At 41.2% G+C, this 19,229-nt stretch overlaps 1 protein-coding gene across 2 annotated transcripts; it reads right to left on the reverse strand.

Annotated features, from left to right (window-relative positions):
• Positions 1–727: 727 nt before the first annotated feature.
• LOC115152909 (ras-related C3 botulinum toxin substrate 3) lies at positions 728–15,774 on the reverse strand. 2 transcript variants are annotated; one of them, XM_029697837.1, is made up of 6 exons: positions 15,612–15,774; positions 13,679–13,750; positions 12,510–12,627; positions 12,270–12,332; positions 11,638–11,797; positions 728–1,744 (listed from the first exon to the last, which is right to left on the reverse strand). In XM_029697837.1, exons 1-6 carry the CDS (start codon positions 15,644–15,646, stop codon positions 1,614–1,616), a joined length of 579 nt encoding a protein of 192 aa, XP_029553697.1. In that variant the 5' UTR covers positions 15,647–15,774; the 3' UTR covers positions 728–1,613. The 2 variants fall into 2 exon arrangements, with proteins under 2 accessions (XP_029553697.1, XP_029553698.1); XM_029697838.1 differs by having other exon boundaries at positions 11,634–11,797.
• Between the last annotated feature and the right edge of the window lie 3,455 nt (positions 15,775–19,229).

The raw sequence follows: 19,229 nt of genomic DNA on the forward strand, positions 1-19,229 counted from the left end.
ATGTTCTTAACTCTATTTTCTTAAAACTGCATTGGTTAAGGGCTTGTAAGCATTTCACGGTATTGTCCACAACCGTTGTATTCAGCGCATGTGACAAATACAATTTGATTTGATGACAGAGAAGAATGCAGTCCTGTATCTCACCACCAGAGGGGCAGAAACAGTTATAGTGCAGGTCTACAACAACCACAGAAACACACTCGTTAATTAATTACATTGTTTTGTGATATGACACCTCTAGATTAAAAGTGAATTACTAGCTAGGTTTCCATCCAAATGGCGGCAGATTTTTATGCACACATTCTAAAATCCACTTTAAAAAAATGTGCAGTTTCCCACCAGAGATGTGTTTCAATCAAATTGACTTGTAGATAAAAGTCTGTGTGTGATGACGTAGGGCGCATAAAATTGACTTTTGCAGTTAAATTCCCATGTACCGAATAAAACGAATACAAGTCCATTGCATTCAACTCAAAAACATTTTGTTAAATAGCAAATGTGCCCACTCTGGTATGGGCATGTGCGCTCAAGCCAACGGTTCACAGATGCAGTGTGGGTATTCCATATGATGGTTAATATAGCAATATTTGCACATGAAAGTGTTTCCACTAAAAAGGTTGGATGGAAACCTGGTTAGTATTATCCTTTTCTTTAGGAATTAAAGAGCTAAATATTCAGGTCCATAATAAATAGATATATCCATAATGCATTCCTCCTCTAAATATTATTTTGTACATTATCACTAGACTTAGTTTGTGTAACACATAAAACAGACCATGGTTGTGATCATCCATTTCCCTTTTGTTGAGTCAACAGTTTGTAGCAAAGTCTTGTCTATCACTACAATACAGTAATAGTACCAGAAACGTGATACTGCTTGAAACTTTACTCTCTCACACATACAGTGACATGCATGAGTAGATTAAAATAATTGGAAAATGAAGACAGATTGTTTAAACCAATGCAAGCACCTCCATCAGAGGCATTCCTCAGGTAGCCAGGTTGTACAGCTCCCATGTTTGTCATGCTTGTCTGTTTGTCACATTATTCACTTCACAGAGTAGGGTGAAATTGCCCCTAATCACTGATCTAAGGTCATGTGTTTTTTCCCCCCATAATGGTCAAGTTTAGGACTTGAGGCGGGAACGCTGATCCTAGATCTGTACCTTAGGGCAACTTCAACCCAGAGCAACAGATTCACAGTACAGGCTGTTTTGAGTCCTGTATCAACTCAAGCAAACAGGACTGAGAGGGAGCAGGGTTGTATGAGTGAGAGTAGACACCTGAACTGTCCACAGAGGAGTGTTTTCCTCTGTGTAAAACAAACAAATGGCAACACATATCTTTACACCTGATCAAATGGTTTTCCTATTGTAAAAAAAGTCCAGTATTTATTTCTCTTAGGGCTAAATCCTATCTTGAGATCAAATATTCCATTGACATGAATCCATTATTTACACAAACGGCAGTTAAATTGCCGTTACGTGGTGTTTCAAGTTAGGACTTGTCCCGAAGAGAAGTAGTGATTGTTATGGTGATGTTTTAGTGTACCAGATGTATCGTCATGACAATGGCCACTATGTTGGAGGTTTATCCTGGAACAATAAGAACCCTCAGAACACTGTGCACCTCTTGCCCCTCTTCTTGACGGGTGGGGGGCACAGCACAGCACGGATGGCCTCGTCAAATACCGTCTTCAAGCCTCGCTGGGTCAGGGCCGAGCACTCCAGGTACTTCACAGCACCTGACCACCACACACAAACAAACAAACATCTTTATTACACATCTAGAATCAAATTAAGTATTTTAACAATTACTTAATCTGACACTTAGTAAATAGATGAAGGGCTTAATTGCCAAAATCTCGCACTATCCCTTTAAAAAAAAAGGTACAGACTCAGAAATATGACATCAAGCACAGGAGGGTCACTTGCTGTTTGGGGCAATACCCTGTGAAAGTAACCTCCCCTTCCGCTATACTTCCGTATCATATCCCCTAATCTTCTGAATGGGCTTCACGATTATATCATCACATTTGTGAAAACGCTGTAATTTATTAAATATAAAGTACCAGTGAAAAGTTTGGACACACATACTTTATTGTAGAATAATAGTGAAGACATCCAAACTATGAAATAACACATATGGAATCATGTAGTAACTGAAAAAGTGTTAAATCAAAATATATTTTATATTTGAGATTCTTAAAACAGGATGAAAGAAACCGCACACTGCTCTTGATAGTATCACTGGTATTTAATAAGCTTACGTATCGGCCCAACGGCCTTCGTCAGAGCTTTTGTGAATTTTCGAAAACAGCACCTCTATGTAGACCTAGCCCCACCCACATCCGTTCCACATATGGAAAGGAGTTGGAGGCTAAGGAAAAATAAAAAAGTGCTACCAAACATAACAATATGCATTTCACAAATATTACAAGTGTATAGACAAGACGCACCGAACACGTCCATAGAATCACAACGAGGACATAGCAAGTTTTCATTAATCATTGGGTACATCATACGAAAAAAACTAAGTAATCTTAAATAGGAACATATTTTAAATTCACAACATAACATACATAGGCATTTCATCATTAAGTCCTTTAGGAAATAATGTCTGGAGGGTGAAAATCCAAAAACATTCTCTTTTGCTCAGAGTATTATTAATATCACCTCCCCTGTCTGATATCTTGACTTTCTCTATGCCACAAAATCTAAAAGGTAGAAATGTCATGCTTTAGGTCATTAAAATGTACTGCGACTGGATAATCCCTGTCGTTTCTCCTGATTGAACTTTTGTGTTCACTAATTCTCTGTTTGAGAGAGCGGGAGGTTTTACCGACATAGCACAGCCCACATGGACATTTAATAATGTAAATAACATGGGTGGTGGTACACGTAATGATATCATTTATTTGAAACCGTTTACCTGTGTGGGGGTGGCAGAAATATTCACACTTCATCATATTGTTGCACTGTGCGCATCCTCTGCATTTATAGCTACCATTTGGTAGAGGGCGTAGAAGAGCCTGGCTGATTTTCTTTCGTGGCTGGCAGTTGGCATGAACCAGTTTATCGCGTAAATTGCGACCTCTCCTATATACAATGAGTGGTGGATTCTTGAATTCAGCCGGCAAAGCTGGGTCCGATGATAAAATATGCCAGTGTTTCTTAACCACACCTCCCACTTTTCGCGAATTCAAAGTATATGTGGTTGTGAACATAACGGAGTGTTCTTTTGCTTTAGCGGGTCTTTTTTGTAACAATTCATCTCGTGTTTTACCCAATGCCAAATGAAGAGCTTCATCCACACATTGTGGCGAATAGCCTCTTCTTAGAAACCTAATGCGCATCTCCGCTGCTTTTTCTAGATAATCATCATTGGAGTAGCATATACGGCGCAGTCTGAAAAACTGGCTTCTAGGAAGTCCTCTTTTTAATGGCTCAGGATGGAAGCTGTCCCCCTGTAATAGAGTATTTCTGTCTGTTTCTTTTCGATACAGAGTTGTAAACAGGGTTCCATTTGATTTCTCAATCCACATATCGAGGTAATGAACGCGTTGAGTGTCACTTTCAATAGTAAATTTGAGATTGGGATCCATGTCATTGAGTAGTGCCATAAAATTTGAGATTCTTCAAAGTAGCCACCCTTTGCTAAGATGACAGCTTTGCACACTCGTGGTATTTTGTCAACCAGCGTCATTAGGTACAGTAGTAGGTAGTCACCTGGAATGCATTTCAATTAACAGGTGTGCCTCGTTAGACAGCTTTAAAAATAAAAAAACCAGGCGCAGCAGCCTCTCTCGCTCTCTCATGAAGCAACGCCCACCTCTACAAGTGCCCCGTCTAATCCAATAGCGTGGTTATATGCAAATACAAGAGGCCCCGTCTTACCCAATCACATCAATCCAAATAACCTTCGCGGAACCTTGGGACAAGCAGGCAGAAAGAAACAGAAAGATGTGACCGCAGTTCAACTGTTAATAATCACAGATATACTGGTAACTACTCTCTTTCTTTGTTTATATGGCTTCAATTATTTTATTTTTTAAATCACTAAAAACTGTATTGAAAAACGACCAGACTGAACAGTTTTTAATTAATTATCCCTGCAACTAGCACAAAACCAATGTGCCTGATATGCAGCAAGTCCGTAACTCTTGTGAAAAGTGCCAATGTTAGGCACCATTATGACACCAGGCATAGTAAATTCGATCAGATGTATCCCCCCCCCCCTCCACACACAGGTAAGAACAAACAAGATTAACCAACTCAAATCCCAATATGAAAAAGGTCCACCAAAGTCCTTGTCAATTCCCTGACAGACTAACAATGTGCAATGGAGTGTTCACTGAGGATAGCTTGGGTTTTGGGAAAACAAAAACGTTCTCAGACGCTGAGATGGTAAAAGGATGCATGTGTGAAGATGCTGACACCTTCCTTGAAGGTACACAAAAAGGATGAGCTCAGAGAAAAGATCAAAACAGATCGCGCTGTCAGATTCACAGCAATGAGTAGAACTGAAATATTAGCTTAAGATTTAACTTCACCATTTGATGCGGCCATTCAGAATGCAACATGCATTTCATTATCTCTGGATGAAATCAACAGATAACACTGATAATGCCCAGCTTCTGGTGTTTGTCAGGTGTTATAACGAAACAAAGAAGGAATTCTGTGAGGAGCTGTTGGGCTTAACACATCGAGAAGCACACACACACAGGGAGAGGATATCCATGAGGTCATCAAAGGGATGCTGACAAAAAGGCGGTTAGATCTGAAGTCTGTGGTCTCCACCACCACAGATGGAGCTCCAGCCATGACAGGAAGAGGGAGGGGACTGGTTGCACGTTTGAAAGAGGACCACCCTGACATCATATCACTGCATCCTCCATCAATCTGTCCTGTGTGCCAGTCTGGGAAAATAGTATTCTGAGGTCATGACGACAATGAAACTGATCAACTTTTTGAGAGCAACATCATCCCTACAATGTCACCCGAGGCATTCTGACAGAGGCCAATGCCAGTTGATGACTTACTACTGCACAACAATGTCAGATGGCTCAGCAAAAGCATGGTTTTGGAAAACTTTTGGGGCATTCAGGAGAAAATCAAAGCTTTTTTTTTTTTTTAAATCAGTGCAAGAGTGACAAGGCAACTCAGTTTGAGTTTTTGGAAGATGAAGATGGAAACGGTTGCATTTTTGACAGACATTACATCACACCTTAATCAACTGAATGTTAAGCTGCAGGGACGGGACAACACAGTGTGTGATATGATAACAGCAGTCTGGGCTTTCCAGGAGACAGAGGTTTCCAACCATGTAGATTTCATCCAGAAGCTGATGGATAACTTCAAGGCACACTTCTCTGTTGGAAGAGAACTGCTGCTGCTCATCCAGAACCCTTCTTGGTCACAAATGTGACAAAGTTGTCAGAAGAAGCCAAACAGATCTTCAGATGGGTAGATGTTACATCACTGAAATTGAGTTGATTAAGCTGCAAGAAAATGTGTCTTTAAAGGAGCATGCTGGTGATTGTGACCCTGTCACTTTCTGGGGAAAGATGGTGCCTGCAGCTGATGTCCCTGTTCTCAAGATACTGGCACTATACATCCTGAATGTGTTTGGCTCCACATACAGCTGTGAATCAGCCTTCTCCACAATTAACAAATACCGCACCAGGCTCCCCAATGAACACCTGCACCAGTGTCTCAGAGTTGCTCTCACACCATTTGTGCCAAAGTTCAAAGCTTTGGCAAGAGACAGAGTGAATTATACATGAATAGCCCACAATAACATTCTGTGCATTCAGATAGTTATTTTTGTTCAACTCTCCTTTGTTCTTCAGAAAACATGCACTTTATTTAACAAAAAATATAAGTTAATTCAAGGCCCATGTACAATGGTTCACACTGCACTTTTTGCCTAGACAATTATGCAACCACTTTTGTTCTTCAGCAATGTTGCACATTTTCATTCGAAAGAAGTTGAAATTAATTCAAGGTCTTAGTCTCATTTAATGTATTTAATGTACATTTTATTTAACATGTTTCCTAAGTCGTAGACGACTAGGTTTGTTACTACGCTGTACCACAGCGCCGATAAAGGACGATATCCATCCGGACATTTGCCACCTAGGAAATTTGTGTCATTGGACCTTCTCAAATAGTAGTTGAGTACCCCTGCACTATAGCATAGCATATTAACCAAATCCAAATCTGCCAAGACCCCAAATCATCACACCGAATGTGACGTCAGAGTGCGCAGCTGAACACTGCATGCTGGAAATACTCGGTTTGTTATATTTGACTAAAACATAACCAATATTCGTTAAATATAAATACTGAACCTGTTTTAGTGTGGATTCCGCAACACGGTTAGCTTTTAACAGCTAGGACTGTTATTTCTTGTCCCGGAATCCCGCTTAACAGACAGGTTGAAGCCTGCTTGACAGAGCCGCTAAGCTGCTAGCCATCAAGCTAACGAAGTTAGTCCCAGATGAGTTTTCCAATGGAGCCCTCGGTCTACGCTTTGTTTCAGGACAAACCGGATCACTCAGAGTTACAATGCGGCAATTGTTTGCTTGCCAAGGATTATAGGCATGAGGTGGCTTCCTTGAACACGCATGTCGCCAGCCCACGTAAGAAACTGGGGAATCGCAGAGTGGAATGATTAACTTTTCTACGCTGGTGGCTGGATGGCGTTTGCGCTTGTTGGATGCATCTCCGCCTTGTCGTTTGTCATTATCCGACTGGCAGGTGTTGCCCGGAGCTCCTCCATCTTACAGTGAAGTCGAAGGAGCACAGCAAGAGGAGCAAGGCAATCAACAATGGTCGCATGTCACGAGCCGTGGAAGCTAAAGACAGCTGCCCCCCACAAAGCAGTCTACACTCCCACCGAGAGGTCCGGAGCGGATACAAATAATGAATTGTTTCGCCGTCCAGGAGCTTGATCTTCCTGCACCTTCGTCGCTGGGGGTACCGGTGTCTGCGGCCACAGTGCCTACTCCTACAATTTCAAAGTCGACGTTGGCAACCTTCCGTCCTTGCTCTGAATTGAGTGGTGCCTCTCCATCTGTCGGAGGCCTGCACCATCCTGTGAAACATGAGAGTGTGCGGATTTCCTCGTCCTTCTCGCCAGCCGTGATTTTGGGCAGCTCCATGGTAAGAAATGTGACTGTTCCTATGCCGGAGCTCGAGTAAATTACATTAATAAGCTGCTCCTGAATGTACTACATCAGGGCAAATTGAATCTATCGTAGTCCATGTGGGTTTTAATGACATTATGAAGGACAGCTCTGAACAGTTGAAACTGGATTTTAAAGAGCTGATTGACTCTCTGCTAGACACAAAAAAAATACCCATCATATCTGGCCCTGTGCCCTCAATGAATCGTGGCATTGAACGCTTTTGCAGGGTTCTTTCTCTTCACAACTGGCTACGTGATTATTGCAGCTCAAATGGGTGTAACGTTTGTTGACAATTTCGATACCTTCTGGAAACAAAACATGTTTTATAAGGAGGATGGGATCCACCCAAATCATTTGGGTTCCTGGATCCTTTCACACCATTATAAGGCTGCGTTGAGACAATGACTTATCAATGGCCCAAACCCAGCTCAGGTAATCCCTACCATTGTGACGGTGAGTTGTCATAATTCTTCAGCAAATGTACATTATACCAGGGTCGTTGGTAGACACAATGTAAGTAACGTAATGTATGTCCCTCTAACTGCCTTGAATGCCTCTGCTAATCCTACAGCTATTGTATGCTGTAATCATGTTCCTATGAACCAGATTTATACTGTTAGCACTGAGGCGGTGTGCCCGAGTAGGACGTCCACTATGTGCAGCTCACCCTGCACTAACATAAATAACATGAGCATATCTACTTCTGCTAAGCTTCCCAGTAAAGCAATGATAACAAGGAAGCATCCCAGAAGAAAAGTGCTCAAAATAGCCCATGTTAACATATGTAGCTGAAATCAATAATTTCCTAGTAACAGATGACATTCATATTCTGATTATCTCTGAAACGCACTTAGTTCCTTTGATGATACAGTGGTAGCAATACAAGGTTAACAATGACAGAAAAGACAGAGATGCCAGTGGTGGGGGTGTTGCTGTTTATATTCAGAAACACATTCCTGTAAAGAATAGAGAGGATCTCATGTCAAATACTGTTGAAGTAATATGGCTACAGGTTCATCTGCCTCACCTAAAGTCCATTCTTGTGGGAAGCAGCTATAGACCACCAAGTTCTAACAGTCAGTATCTGGATAACGTGTGAAATGATAATGTATGTGATATAAACAGAGATATATTTTCTGGGTGATTTAAATATTGACTGGCTTTCATCAAGCTGCCCACTCAAGAACAAGCTTCAAACTGTAACCAGTGCCTACAACTTGGTTCAGGTTATCAGTCAACCTACCAGGGTAGTTACAAACAGCACGGGAATGAAATCAACATGTATTGATCTTTACTAGTGCTGCAGAAATTTGCTTGAAAGCAGTATCCAGATCTGTTGGATACAGTGATCACTATATAGTAGCCATATCTAAGAAAACCAAAGTTCCAAGGCTGGGTATAAGAGGTCATACAATAACTTGTGTAGTGATTCCCATGTTGTTGATGTGAAGAATATTTGTTGGTCCGTGGTGTGTAATGAGGAGCAAACAGATGCTGCACTAGACACATTTATAAAATTGCTTATTCCAGTTACTAATAAGCATCCACCCATTAAGAAAGGTTGCAAGATCGAATCCCCGATCTGACAAGGTAAAAATCTGTCATTCTGCCCCTGAACAAGGCAGTTAACCCACTGTTCCTAGGCCGTCATTGAAAATAAGAATTTGCTCTTAACTGACTTGCCTAGTTAAATTAAGGTAAAAAAGAAAATGATTGTAAAAACTGTAATATCCATGTGGATTGATGAGGAATTTTAAAAATTGTATGGTTGAGAGAGATGAGGCTAAAGGAATGGCAAATAAGTCTGGCTGCATAACCAATTGGCAAATGTATTGCACATTGAGAAATTGTGACTAAACTGAATAAAAAGAAGAAACTACAGTGTGAAACAAAGATAAATGACAAAGAATGATAGTAAAAAGCTTTAGAGCACCTTAAATTACATTTTGGGAAAAAAGGCAAACTCCACCCCATCATTCATTGAATCAGATGGCTCATTCATCACAAAACCAACTGATATTGCCAACTACTTTAATGTTGTTTTTTTTCAATGGCAAGATTAGCAAACTTAGGCATGACATGCCAGCAACAAACGTTGACACTATACATCCAAGTATATCTGACCAAACTATGAAAGAATTGTAGTATTGTAATTTTGAATTCCGTAAACTGAGTGTGGAAAAGGTGAAACAATTATTGTTGTCTATGAACAATGACAAAACACCAGGGTCTGACAACTCGGAGGGAAAATTACGGAGGATAATAGCAGACGATATTTCCACTCCTATTTGCCATATTTTCAATTTAAGCCTACTAGAAAGTGTGTACCCCCAGGCCTGGAGGGAAGCATAAGTAATTATGTTAACTAAGAATAGTAAAGCCCCCTTTACTGGCTCAAATAGCCGACCAATCAGCCAATGCCCTTAGGAAAGTTTTGGAAAAAATGGAGTTTAACCAGATACAATGCTATATTACAGTAAACAAATTGACAATAGGGAAGGGCATTCAACAAGCACAGCACTTACACAAATGACTGATGATTGGCTGAGAGAAATGGATGAAAAGATTGTGGGGGCTGTTTTGTTAGACTTCAGTGCGGCTTTTGACATTATCGATCATAGTCTGCTGCTGGAAAAACGTATGTTTTATGGCTTTACACCCCCAGCTATATTGTGGATGAAGAGTTACCTGTCTAACAGAACACAGAGGGTGTTTTTTAATGGAAGCCTCTCCAACATATAGGAGAAGCTTCTTCAATAAATGGCCACTTTAATATATGGAACACTAGTCACTTTAATAATGTAACCTTAAATGTTTACATATCTTGCATTACTCATCTCATATGTATATACTGTATTCTATATTATCTATTGCATCTCAGCTAATGCTGCTCGGTCATTGCTCATCCATATATTTATATATTCTTATTCCATTCAATTCCTTATTCCATTAGGTAGTTGTGGAAATGTTAGATATTATTTGTTAGATATTGCTGCACTGTCGGAACTAGAAGCACAAGCATTTCGCTACACTCGCAATAACATCTGCTTACCATGTGTATGTGACCAATACAATTTGATTTGAACATAATCTAAGTAGAATCAGGAATTCCCCAGGGCAGCTGTCTAGGCCTCTTACTTTTTTCAATCTTTACTAATGACATGCCACTGGCTTTGAGTGGCATGTCATTATGTATGCGGCTTTGTGTCTATGTATGCGGATGACAACACTATACACGTCAGCTACTACAGTGACTGAAATTACTGTAACACATAACAAAGAGCAGCAGTTAGTTTCAGAGTGGTTGACAAGGAATAAGTTAGTCCTAAATATTTATAAAACTACAAGCATTGTATTTGGGACAAATCATTCACTAAACGGCAACTAAATCTTGTAATAAATAATGTGGAATTTGAGCAAGTTGAGGTGACTAAACTGCTTGGATTAACCCTGGATTTTAATGGTCAAAACATGTTGATACATCAGTAGCTAAGATCAGGTGAAGTCTATCCATAATAAAGTGCTGCTCTGCCTTCTTAACAACACTAAGGCAGGTCCTACAGGCCCTAGTTTTGTTCCACTTGAACTACTGTTCAGTCATGTGGTCAGGTGCCACAAAGAGAGACTTGGGAAAATTGCAATTGGCTCAGAACGGGGCAGCACAGCTGGCCCTTGGATATACACAGAGAACTAACATTAATAATATGCATGTCAATCTCTCCTGGCTCAAAGTGGAGGAGAGATTGACTTCATCACTACTTGTATTTATAAGAGGTATTGACATCAAATCAAATCCATTTATATAGCCCTTCTTACATCAGCTGATATATCAAAGTGATGTACAGAAACCCAGCCTAAAACCCCAAACAGCAAGCAATGCAGGTGTAGAAGCATGTTGAATGCACCAAGGTGTCTGTTTGGGCTACTGGCGCACAGCTCGGACACCCATGCATACCCCACAAAACATGCCACAAGAGGTCTCTTCACAGTTCCCATGTCCAGAACAGACTATGGGAGGCGCACAGCACTACATAGAGCCAGGACTACAGGGAACTCTATTCCACATCAAGTAACTGATGCAAGCAGTAAAATGTGATTTAATAAACAGCTAAAAATACACTTTATGGAACAGCGTGGACTTTGAAGCAACAAACATAGCCACAGACACATGCATACACACGATAACATACGCACTATACACACGTACACATGTATTTTGTATTGTAGATATGTGGTAGTGGTGGAGTAGGGGCCTAAGGGCACACAATGTGTTGTGAAATCTGTGAATGTATTGTAATGTTTTTAAAATTGTATAAGTGCCTTAATTTTGCTGGATCCCAGGAAGAGTAGCTGCTGCCTAATGGCGATCCATAATAAATACAAATACCAATACATTAGCTGTTCCGAATGTGGGCATGGATGGGCAGACATCCACACAGACTGACCTATCTCCCGTGCCATGGCCAGGCCCTGGGGGTAGGTGATGGGGGACAGCTTCTTGTCCCTCAGCCTCTCCATGGTGTCCTTGTCGTCTCTCAGATCCAGCTTAGTGCCCACCAGGATGATGGGGGTGTTGGGGCAGTGGTGTCTCACCTCTGGGTACCACTGAGACACGCCACATACAGAGGGTAAAGGTCATTAGGTCAAACATGGAGATCAAGGCTGGGTAGAACAGAGCTATAGAAATAAAACCTCTAATCTGATCTAGGAACATAGACGGCTTATAGGACTATTATGGATAGTGTAGAACAGAATAGCAGAACACAGTAAAATACAATAGAACACCATTAGACACTGCTGAAAAATCTCACACATCCTTTAAAAACACCAAATCAAATTTAGTGAATCATCACTTTGAACCAGTAATATACAGAGAGTTTTGCACACAGAAATGTGTTTGATGTCATCTAAGAGCATCGTAATGCTTTTGAGTTGAAACCACAATGGCCAAACTCTCTCTATATCAGGACTGTAGCTACAGAACATGAACCAGGGAGAGCTATAGATGTGCTTCTTTAGGTCAGGCTCGGCAGGTCCCCTGTTCCTGTGTCTGTGAGCAGGAAGGTTCAGTACTGACCTTAGCTCGGACGTTCTCAAAGGAGGCCGGGCTGACCAGGGAGAAGCATATCAAGAACACATCCTGGGGAGAACCATAGAGAGACAGACCTTAGGGTGAAACCACTGAGATCAACCAACCATGGAATCACCTGACTCCACATGGGACAGACTGGAAGAATAGCTCTTCTGCGATTAGTAGATAGCAAATCAATCCTTCACAGAAAGATAATGGGTTAGATGTTGTGTGTGTGTGCGTTACCGTCTGTGGATAGGACAGTGGTCGGAGTCTGTCGTAGTCTTCCTGTCCTGCTGTATCCCACAGACCCAGATTCACTGGTTTCCCATCGACCATCACATTGGCAGAGTAGTTGTCAAAGCTGCAGGGAGAGGAAACCATCTCTTTATATCCGGATGCCAGCTCTGTGTATAGCGTAGACACCTAAAATACAGCTCTGTGTATAGCGTATAGACCTAAAATACAGCTTTGTGTATAGCATAGACACCTAAAATACAGCTCTGTGTATAGCGTATAGACACCTAAAATACAGCTCTGTGTATAGCGTATAGACACCTAAAATACAGCTCTGTGTATAGCGTATAGACACCTAAAATACAGCTCTGTGTATAGCGTATAGACACCTAAAATACAGCTCTGTGTATAGCGTATAGACACCTAAAATACACCTCTGTGTATAGCGTATAGACACCTAAAATACACCTCTGTGTATAGCGTATAGACCTAAAATACACCTCTGTGTATAGCGTATAGACCTAAAATACACCTCTGTGTATAGCGTATAGACCTAAAATACACCTCTGTGTATAGCGTATAGACCTAAAATACACCTCTGTGTATAACATATAGACCTAAAATACAGCTCTGTGTATAGCATAGACACCTAAAATACAGCTCTGTGTATAGCATAGACACCTAAAATACAGCTCTGTGTATAGCATAGACGCCTAAAATACAGCTCTGTGTATAGCGTAGACGCCTAAAATACAGCTCTGTGTATAGCATAGACGCCTAAAATACAGCTCTGTGTATAGCATAGACGCCTAAAATACAGCTCTGTGTATAGCATAGACGCCTAAAATACAGCTCTGTGTATAGCATAGATGCCTAAAATACAGCTCTGTGTATAGCATAGACGCCTAACATACAGCTCTGTGTAATAGTAGACACCAAAAATACAGCTCTGTGTAATAGTAGACACCAAAAAATACAGCTCTGTGTATAGCATACACCTCAAATACAGCTCTGTGTATAGCATAGACACCTAAAATACAGCTCTGTGTAATAGTAGACACCAAAAATACAGCTCTGTGTATAGTATAAATGTAAAATACAAACACTACATAGAGGCAAGCAGACTTGCATCCATGCATTGTGTGTGTGTGTGTGTGTGTGTGTGTGTGTGTACTCACACAGTGGGTATGTACTCTCCGGGGAAGGCATTGGTGGTGTAGCTGATCAGCAAACAGGTCTTACCCACAGCCCTGAGAGAAAAATCATGGGAAAAGTAAAATATCATTACTTGACACATTGGAAAAACAGAGCAAACTAGAATACCATTTGGCCCTAAACAGAGAGTACACAGTGGCAGAATACCTGACCACTGTGACTGACCCAAACTTAAGGAAAGCTTTGACTATTTACAGACTCAGTGAGCATAGCCTTGCTATTGAGAAAGGCCGCCATAGGCAGACCTGGCTCTCAACATAAGACAGGCTATGTGCACACTGCCCACAAAATGAGGTGGAAACTGAGCTGCACTTCCTAACCTCCTGCCAAATGTATGACAATAGAGACACATATTTCCCTCAGATTACACAAAGAATTTGAAAACAAACCCAATTTTGATAAACTCCCATACCTACTGGGTGAAATACCAGTGTGCCATCACAGCAGCAAGATTTGTGACCTGTTGCCTCGAGGGCAACCAGTGAAGAACAAACACCATTCTAAATACAACCCATATTTATTTTCCCCTTTGTACTTTAACTATTTGCACATAATGACATTTGTAATGTCTTTATTCTTTTGGAAATTGTGTGAGTGTAATGTTTACTGTTAATTTCCATGGTTTATTATCTAGTTCACTTGCGTTGGCAATGTTAACATGTTTCCCATGCCAATAAAGCCCTTCAATTAAATATCTTTTTTTTATAATAAATAAAGAGAGACAGACACACACTTGCTTTACTCACTGCTAGAGAAAACACAAGCCTAATAATGAGAACCTAAAAAAAGCTGCTGAGGTAGGTAGACTTCTAGGTAGGCTGGTACTCAGTTTGTGTATGTCTGCTGTCTCTCTCTCAGGTTATGTATCACACAGACATTGGCTTATTTTCACTTTGCCTGAGGGACTCCCTCACGCGCCTACTACCCCATCCCTGTTATCGACAAACACACAACACAGGAAGGCTTGGTGACAGCGGTGTCTAGGAGTCGGTGTATCCAGTACGTCAGAATGATATGAACAGATTGATGGTGGATTTGCAGGGTAGGAGGTGAATGGTCTGCGTAAGAATGAGTGTGTGTGGATGAACGGAGGGAGCAGTAGTGAGACAGACTGATAGTTTAAGTGCTATTATAAGACAGATTTGGGGTCATTGAGTTTGTTTGGCTGGGTTGGGGGTAAGGAGTATGAGGGAACTGGGAAAGAGGGGAGAAAGAGGGAGGGAGGCCACTAAAAGTATATTCTGGGTTGCTCTGGGAATTACAGATTAAATATTAATATATTATGCTAATGCTCTGATTGATTAATAACTCTTAGTTTTCACAAATCCTCCAAACGGGATTTGGCATTAGTAAGGCACTGTAGATATCAACATTTAGCCTAGGCTTAGGGGAGTTAAAGACTAAATCAGTCAGATAAAGGACCAATGCTTCCTGTAGTAACTACATAGACCTGCTGTATCTACATAGACCTGCTGTACCATCTCGCATTTTTCATACCAACTCCAAAATACTGTACCTTACATGGTAGTAAATGATTGAAAGAAAATAAAAACGGAATAACTGAATAGATTCCTTCATAAAACATGGGAAGAAAGGGCTGTAAATTGAAATTATTATAAAACAACGCCTAGAAATTCCTTAGCCCGCATCAGAACTGATGAAGCCTGATTCCCGATGGCCTACAAGGCGAGTATGTTTCCCATAGCATCGCTACAGCCTGGGCGTTTTCTCAGCGTGAAAATACACAACTCCACATTTTACACATCCCGACGTCTCACATTATATTACAATCATCTCCCAAACATGACCGCATCACTGGTCTCACGCGCGCGCGCGCGCACACACACACACACACAGGATGAGGAAATTCTCTACGTTAATCAATGAGATTCTTACCCGTCCCCGACCACCACACATTTAATTGCTTGCATTTGCAAAGGTCTAGGCAGTTTCAGAAAGCCTACAGAAGTGGTTGCTGTATCTCACAATGAGCGCTAGCAGTGATTTAGATCAGAAACGGGTCAGTCCGCTCTGCTTTCGAGCCGCAGTGAAAGGGGTCGATGACGAGAGACGCCAGAAAAGACCGAGCGTACTTAAAGGGCCAGTGAGCATCAGAAGTCAATTTTCCCCTTTCTCTTGTTTGAGGAGTTTGTATTTTCCCCAGCGTTTCGACAACAACCATGGATTAAAAACACGGAATCTTTGTTCACAATTTAGCCAAAAATGTATGCAATAATTTTGAAATCCAACCATTTTTTTATTGATAAGAAGCACAGTATCAATCCAAAAACGATACTGCAAAACATATATTTTTTAAATACTACATTTACACACCATTAAATGTTTGATTTGTTGATTTGTCAATACAAGCTTAAAATATGATATGTAAATGAATCATAGTCAGTTATTGATTTCAGCAACTACATCTTCAAATCTGATGTAGTAGCGTGTGAACACAAAAATGTATGACTTTCCCTGACTGGGACAGTCTCAGAGAAGCTACACCCGAAGCTGCGGATATCTAGAGGTGAATATCTGTGCTGTTGATATTTTGTCAACATTGTTCTCTGCAGACAGTGGGAAAGACCACATACTGTATTCTGCTGGGGTGGTTTGGATCGACTGAAGAGGAGAGAGGGTTAGGCAGGAGAGGAACACAATACATGGAGGATGGGTGGGATAGAAATGTTTGGGTCACTTTAGTGAGGATGTTTAGGTACAAGGTTGTAGGAGAGAGGTACATGAGACAGGGTTGACCTGTTATTTATTGGGACTGTAGTACCCTAGTGGTGACCCCTGTACTCAGTCCCTATATGATGATGGGAAGGGTCAAATATTTGATGTCAGAGGTCATAAATTAGGGGTCATTTCTTAGGACTGTAGTCTCAAGACCACATATTGAGTGTCTCGGTCTTGTCTCAGTGTCGGATACTCGGTCTTGTCTCGGTGTCGGATACTCGGTCTTGTCTCGGTGTCGGATACTCGGTCTTGTCTCGGTGTCGGATACTCGGTCTTGTCTCGTGTCGGATACTCGGTCTTGTCTCGGTGTCGGATACTCGGTCTTGTCTCGGTGTCGGATACTCGGTCTTGTCTCGGTGTCGGATACTCGGTCTTGTCTCGGTGTCGGATACTCGGTCTTGTCTCGGTGTCGGATACTCGGTCTTGTCTCGGTGTCGGAGACTCGGTCTTGTCTCGGTGTCGGATACTCGGTCTTGTATCGGTGTCGGATACTCGGTCTTGTCTCGGTGTCGGAGACTCGGTCTTGTCTCGTGTCGGATACTCGGTCTTGTCTCGGTGTCGGATACTTCGGTCTTGTCTCGTGTCGGATACTCGGTCTTGTCTCGGTGTCGGATACTCGGTCTTGTCTCGGTGTCGGATACTCGGTCTTGTCTCGTGTCGGATACTCGGTCTTGTCTCGGTGTCGGATACTCGGTCTTGTCTCGGTGTCGGATACTTCGGTCTTGTCTCGGTGTCGGATACTCGGTCTTGTCTCGTGTCGGATACTCGGTCTTGTCTCGGTGTCGGATACTCGGTCTTGTCTCGTGTCGGATACTCGGTCTTGTCTCGGTGTCGGATACTCGGTCTTGTCTCGGTGTCGGATACTCGGTCTTGTCTCGTGTCGGATACTCGGTCTTGTCTCGGTGTCGGATACTCGGTCTTGACTTGGTCTCAGACAGGGAGGACTCATCTTTTGTTCATGAGACCAGCAGAGTAAAAAACTCATAATTATTAGCTTCCATTCAGTCACCTTTTGTAAAGCACAAAGGGCCAGTGGTGTAGTGGAGGGTATATGCAATACCCACATTTTTCAGTAGGCATTGCTTATACTCACTTCTTAATCCCTACTGATGTGTATCAAAGTAGTGTAGTGGAGGTATACGATTTATCAATTATGCAGTACAATAGAGAAATCATTCACAAAGAAGCCTACACAATTGCAAAGCACATGAAATATATTCACATAAATCGGTAGCCTACTTTCAGCGGAATATCATCTGCAGCTCTCAACTGGCTTTGGCATGGAGCAGTTCACAGAAGAATGACATCGGTAGCCGGTAGGGTAGAAAAGACGTTTCAATGTATGATATCTACCAGTAAATGCTAACAATGGGTATGTAAACCAGGTATTGAAAAAGTTTAGTCTGAAGTGTTGGTTAGTAGGCTATTTGTGATGCGCAATTGTCATAATGCACTGTTTGCATCAGGTGTAGTGCATCAGGTGTAGACATCAGTGTAGACATTGATGGGCCTGGGTGGACAGAGGCCCACCCACTAGGGAGCCAGGCCTTTCTGGCCAACCCGATCAGATTGATGTGGTTTAAGCATTGCTGTGGACTTAGACCATCACATTTTTGTATTTTTTATATATTAAAATGAAGTGTGATTTTGAGAGTAAATATATTTGAAAACTCATTAAAAAAATATATAACAAAACATAGTATTTTTCACACAGGGTGCCTTGGCTATAGCGCACCCGTCTGTGTAGACTCCGGTCCTGGACAAGACAGATGTTTTTATTCTGTTTTATTTACTGCACTGTCTATTAATTGTCCAAACCAACTGCCACTTTCCCACTCTATATTGGTATAGAATTTCCCAAATGTCTTTGTATACATAATTCCCAAACATAATAATTAATGAAAACGACCACTGGTCGCTTGTCAGAATTATATATATTTTTTAAGTGTCATATTCTTCCTGGGGATGTATATTAACAGATTTGAATGAGATTTCATGTTGCTAAAATGCTGTCAGTTCCACTTTAAATGCAACAATGTTTATTTAAGTTATTTTCGAAGAGATGGCTAACAGCAAGTGGGCTGCAAGAAAAAACACAGTTCCACTCATTAGATGATGATAATTTGAAACTTAACTTCTTGTTGCAAGTTATTATTGAAAAGGGAAATTCTAACAAATTAGCAACAACATCCTCTTTGTTAACTTAGGGCTAGGCCCCTTTTTTCTCAATTTCCGTCCTGAAAGACGTGCCCAAAGTAAACTGCCTGTTGCTCAGGTTCTGAAGCCAAGATATACATATAATTGGTACCATTGGAAATAAAACACTTTGAAGTTTGTAGAAATGTTACAATAATGCAGGAGAATAACACATAGATATGGTAGGAGAAAATCCAAATAAAAACCAACCGGAATTATTTTTTTGAGAGAGAGACCATCTTCTTAGAATGGCAAGTATAAGGTCATATTGAAAATTAGCTCCCTGTATGCAATTCCTATGGCTTCCACAGGGTGTCAGCAGTCTATGTTCAAGGTTTCAGGCTTGTAACTTCAAAAACGAATAAGAAATATCAGTTTTAGTACAGGGACACAGTCTTGGAAATTCGTGTTTGCGCGCGCCATGAAACAGGACGCACCTGCTAAAATCGGTTTCCTATTGAACATACTTCTTTCCGTAACAAATATTATAGTATCTGAGGAGTAAATAGAAATATATTTTGACTTGTTGAAACAAAGTTTAGGGGTAGATTTTCGGATTCCTTTATCTGCATGTTGAAC

This window comes from Salmo trutta, chromosome 18 (genome assembly GCF_901001165.1).
Source record: "Salmo trutta chromosome 18, fSalTru1.1, whole genome shotgun sequence".
Taxonomy (NCBI): Eukaryota; Metazoa; Chordata; class Actinopteri; order Salmoniformes; family Salmonidae; genus Salmo; species Salmo trutta.

Excerpts from the sequence above, each read along its gene's own strand:
- LOC115152909 (XM_029697837.1), bottom strand. The coding sequence starts at position 15,646 with ATGCAAGCAATTAAATGTGTGGTGGTCGGGGACGG. Across the intron at positions 12,628-13,678 it reads GGAGAGTACATACCCACTGT|CTTTGACAACTACTCTGCCA; the intron begins GTGAGTACACAC and ends CTCTCCCTGCAG. Across the intron at positions 11,798-12,269 it reads TTGAGAACGTCCGAGCTAAG|TGGTACCCAGAGGTGAGACA; the intron begins GTCAGTACTGAA and ends GGCGTGTCTCAG.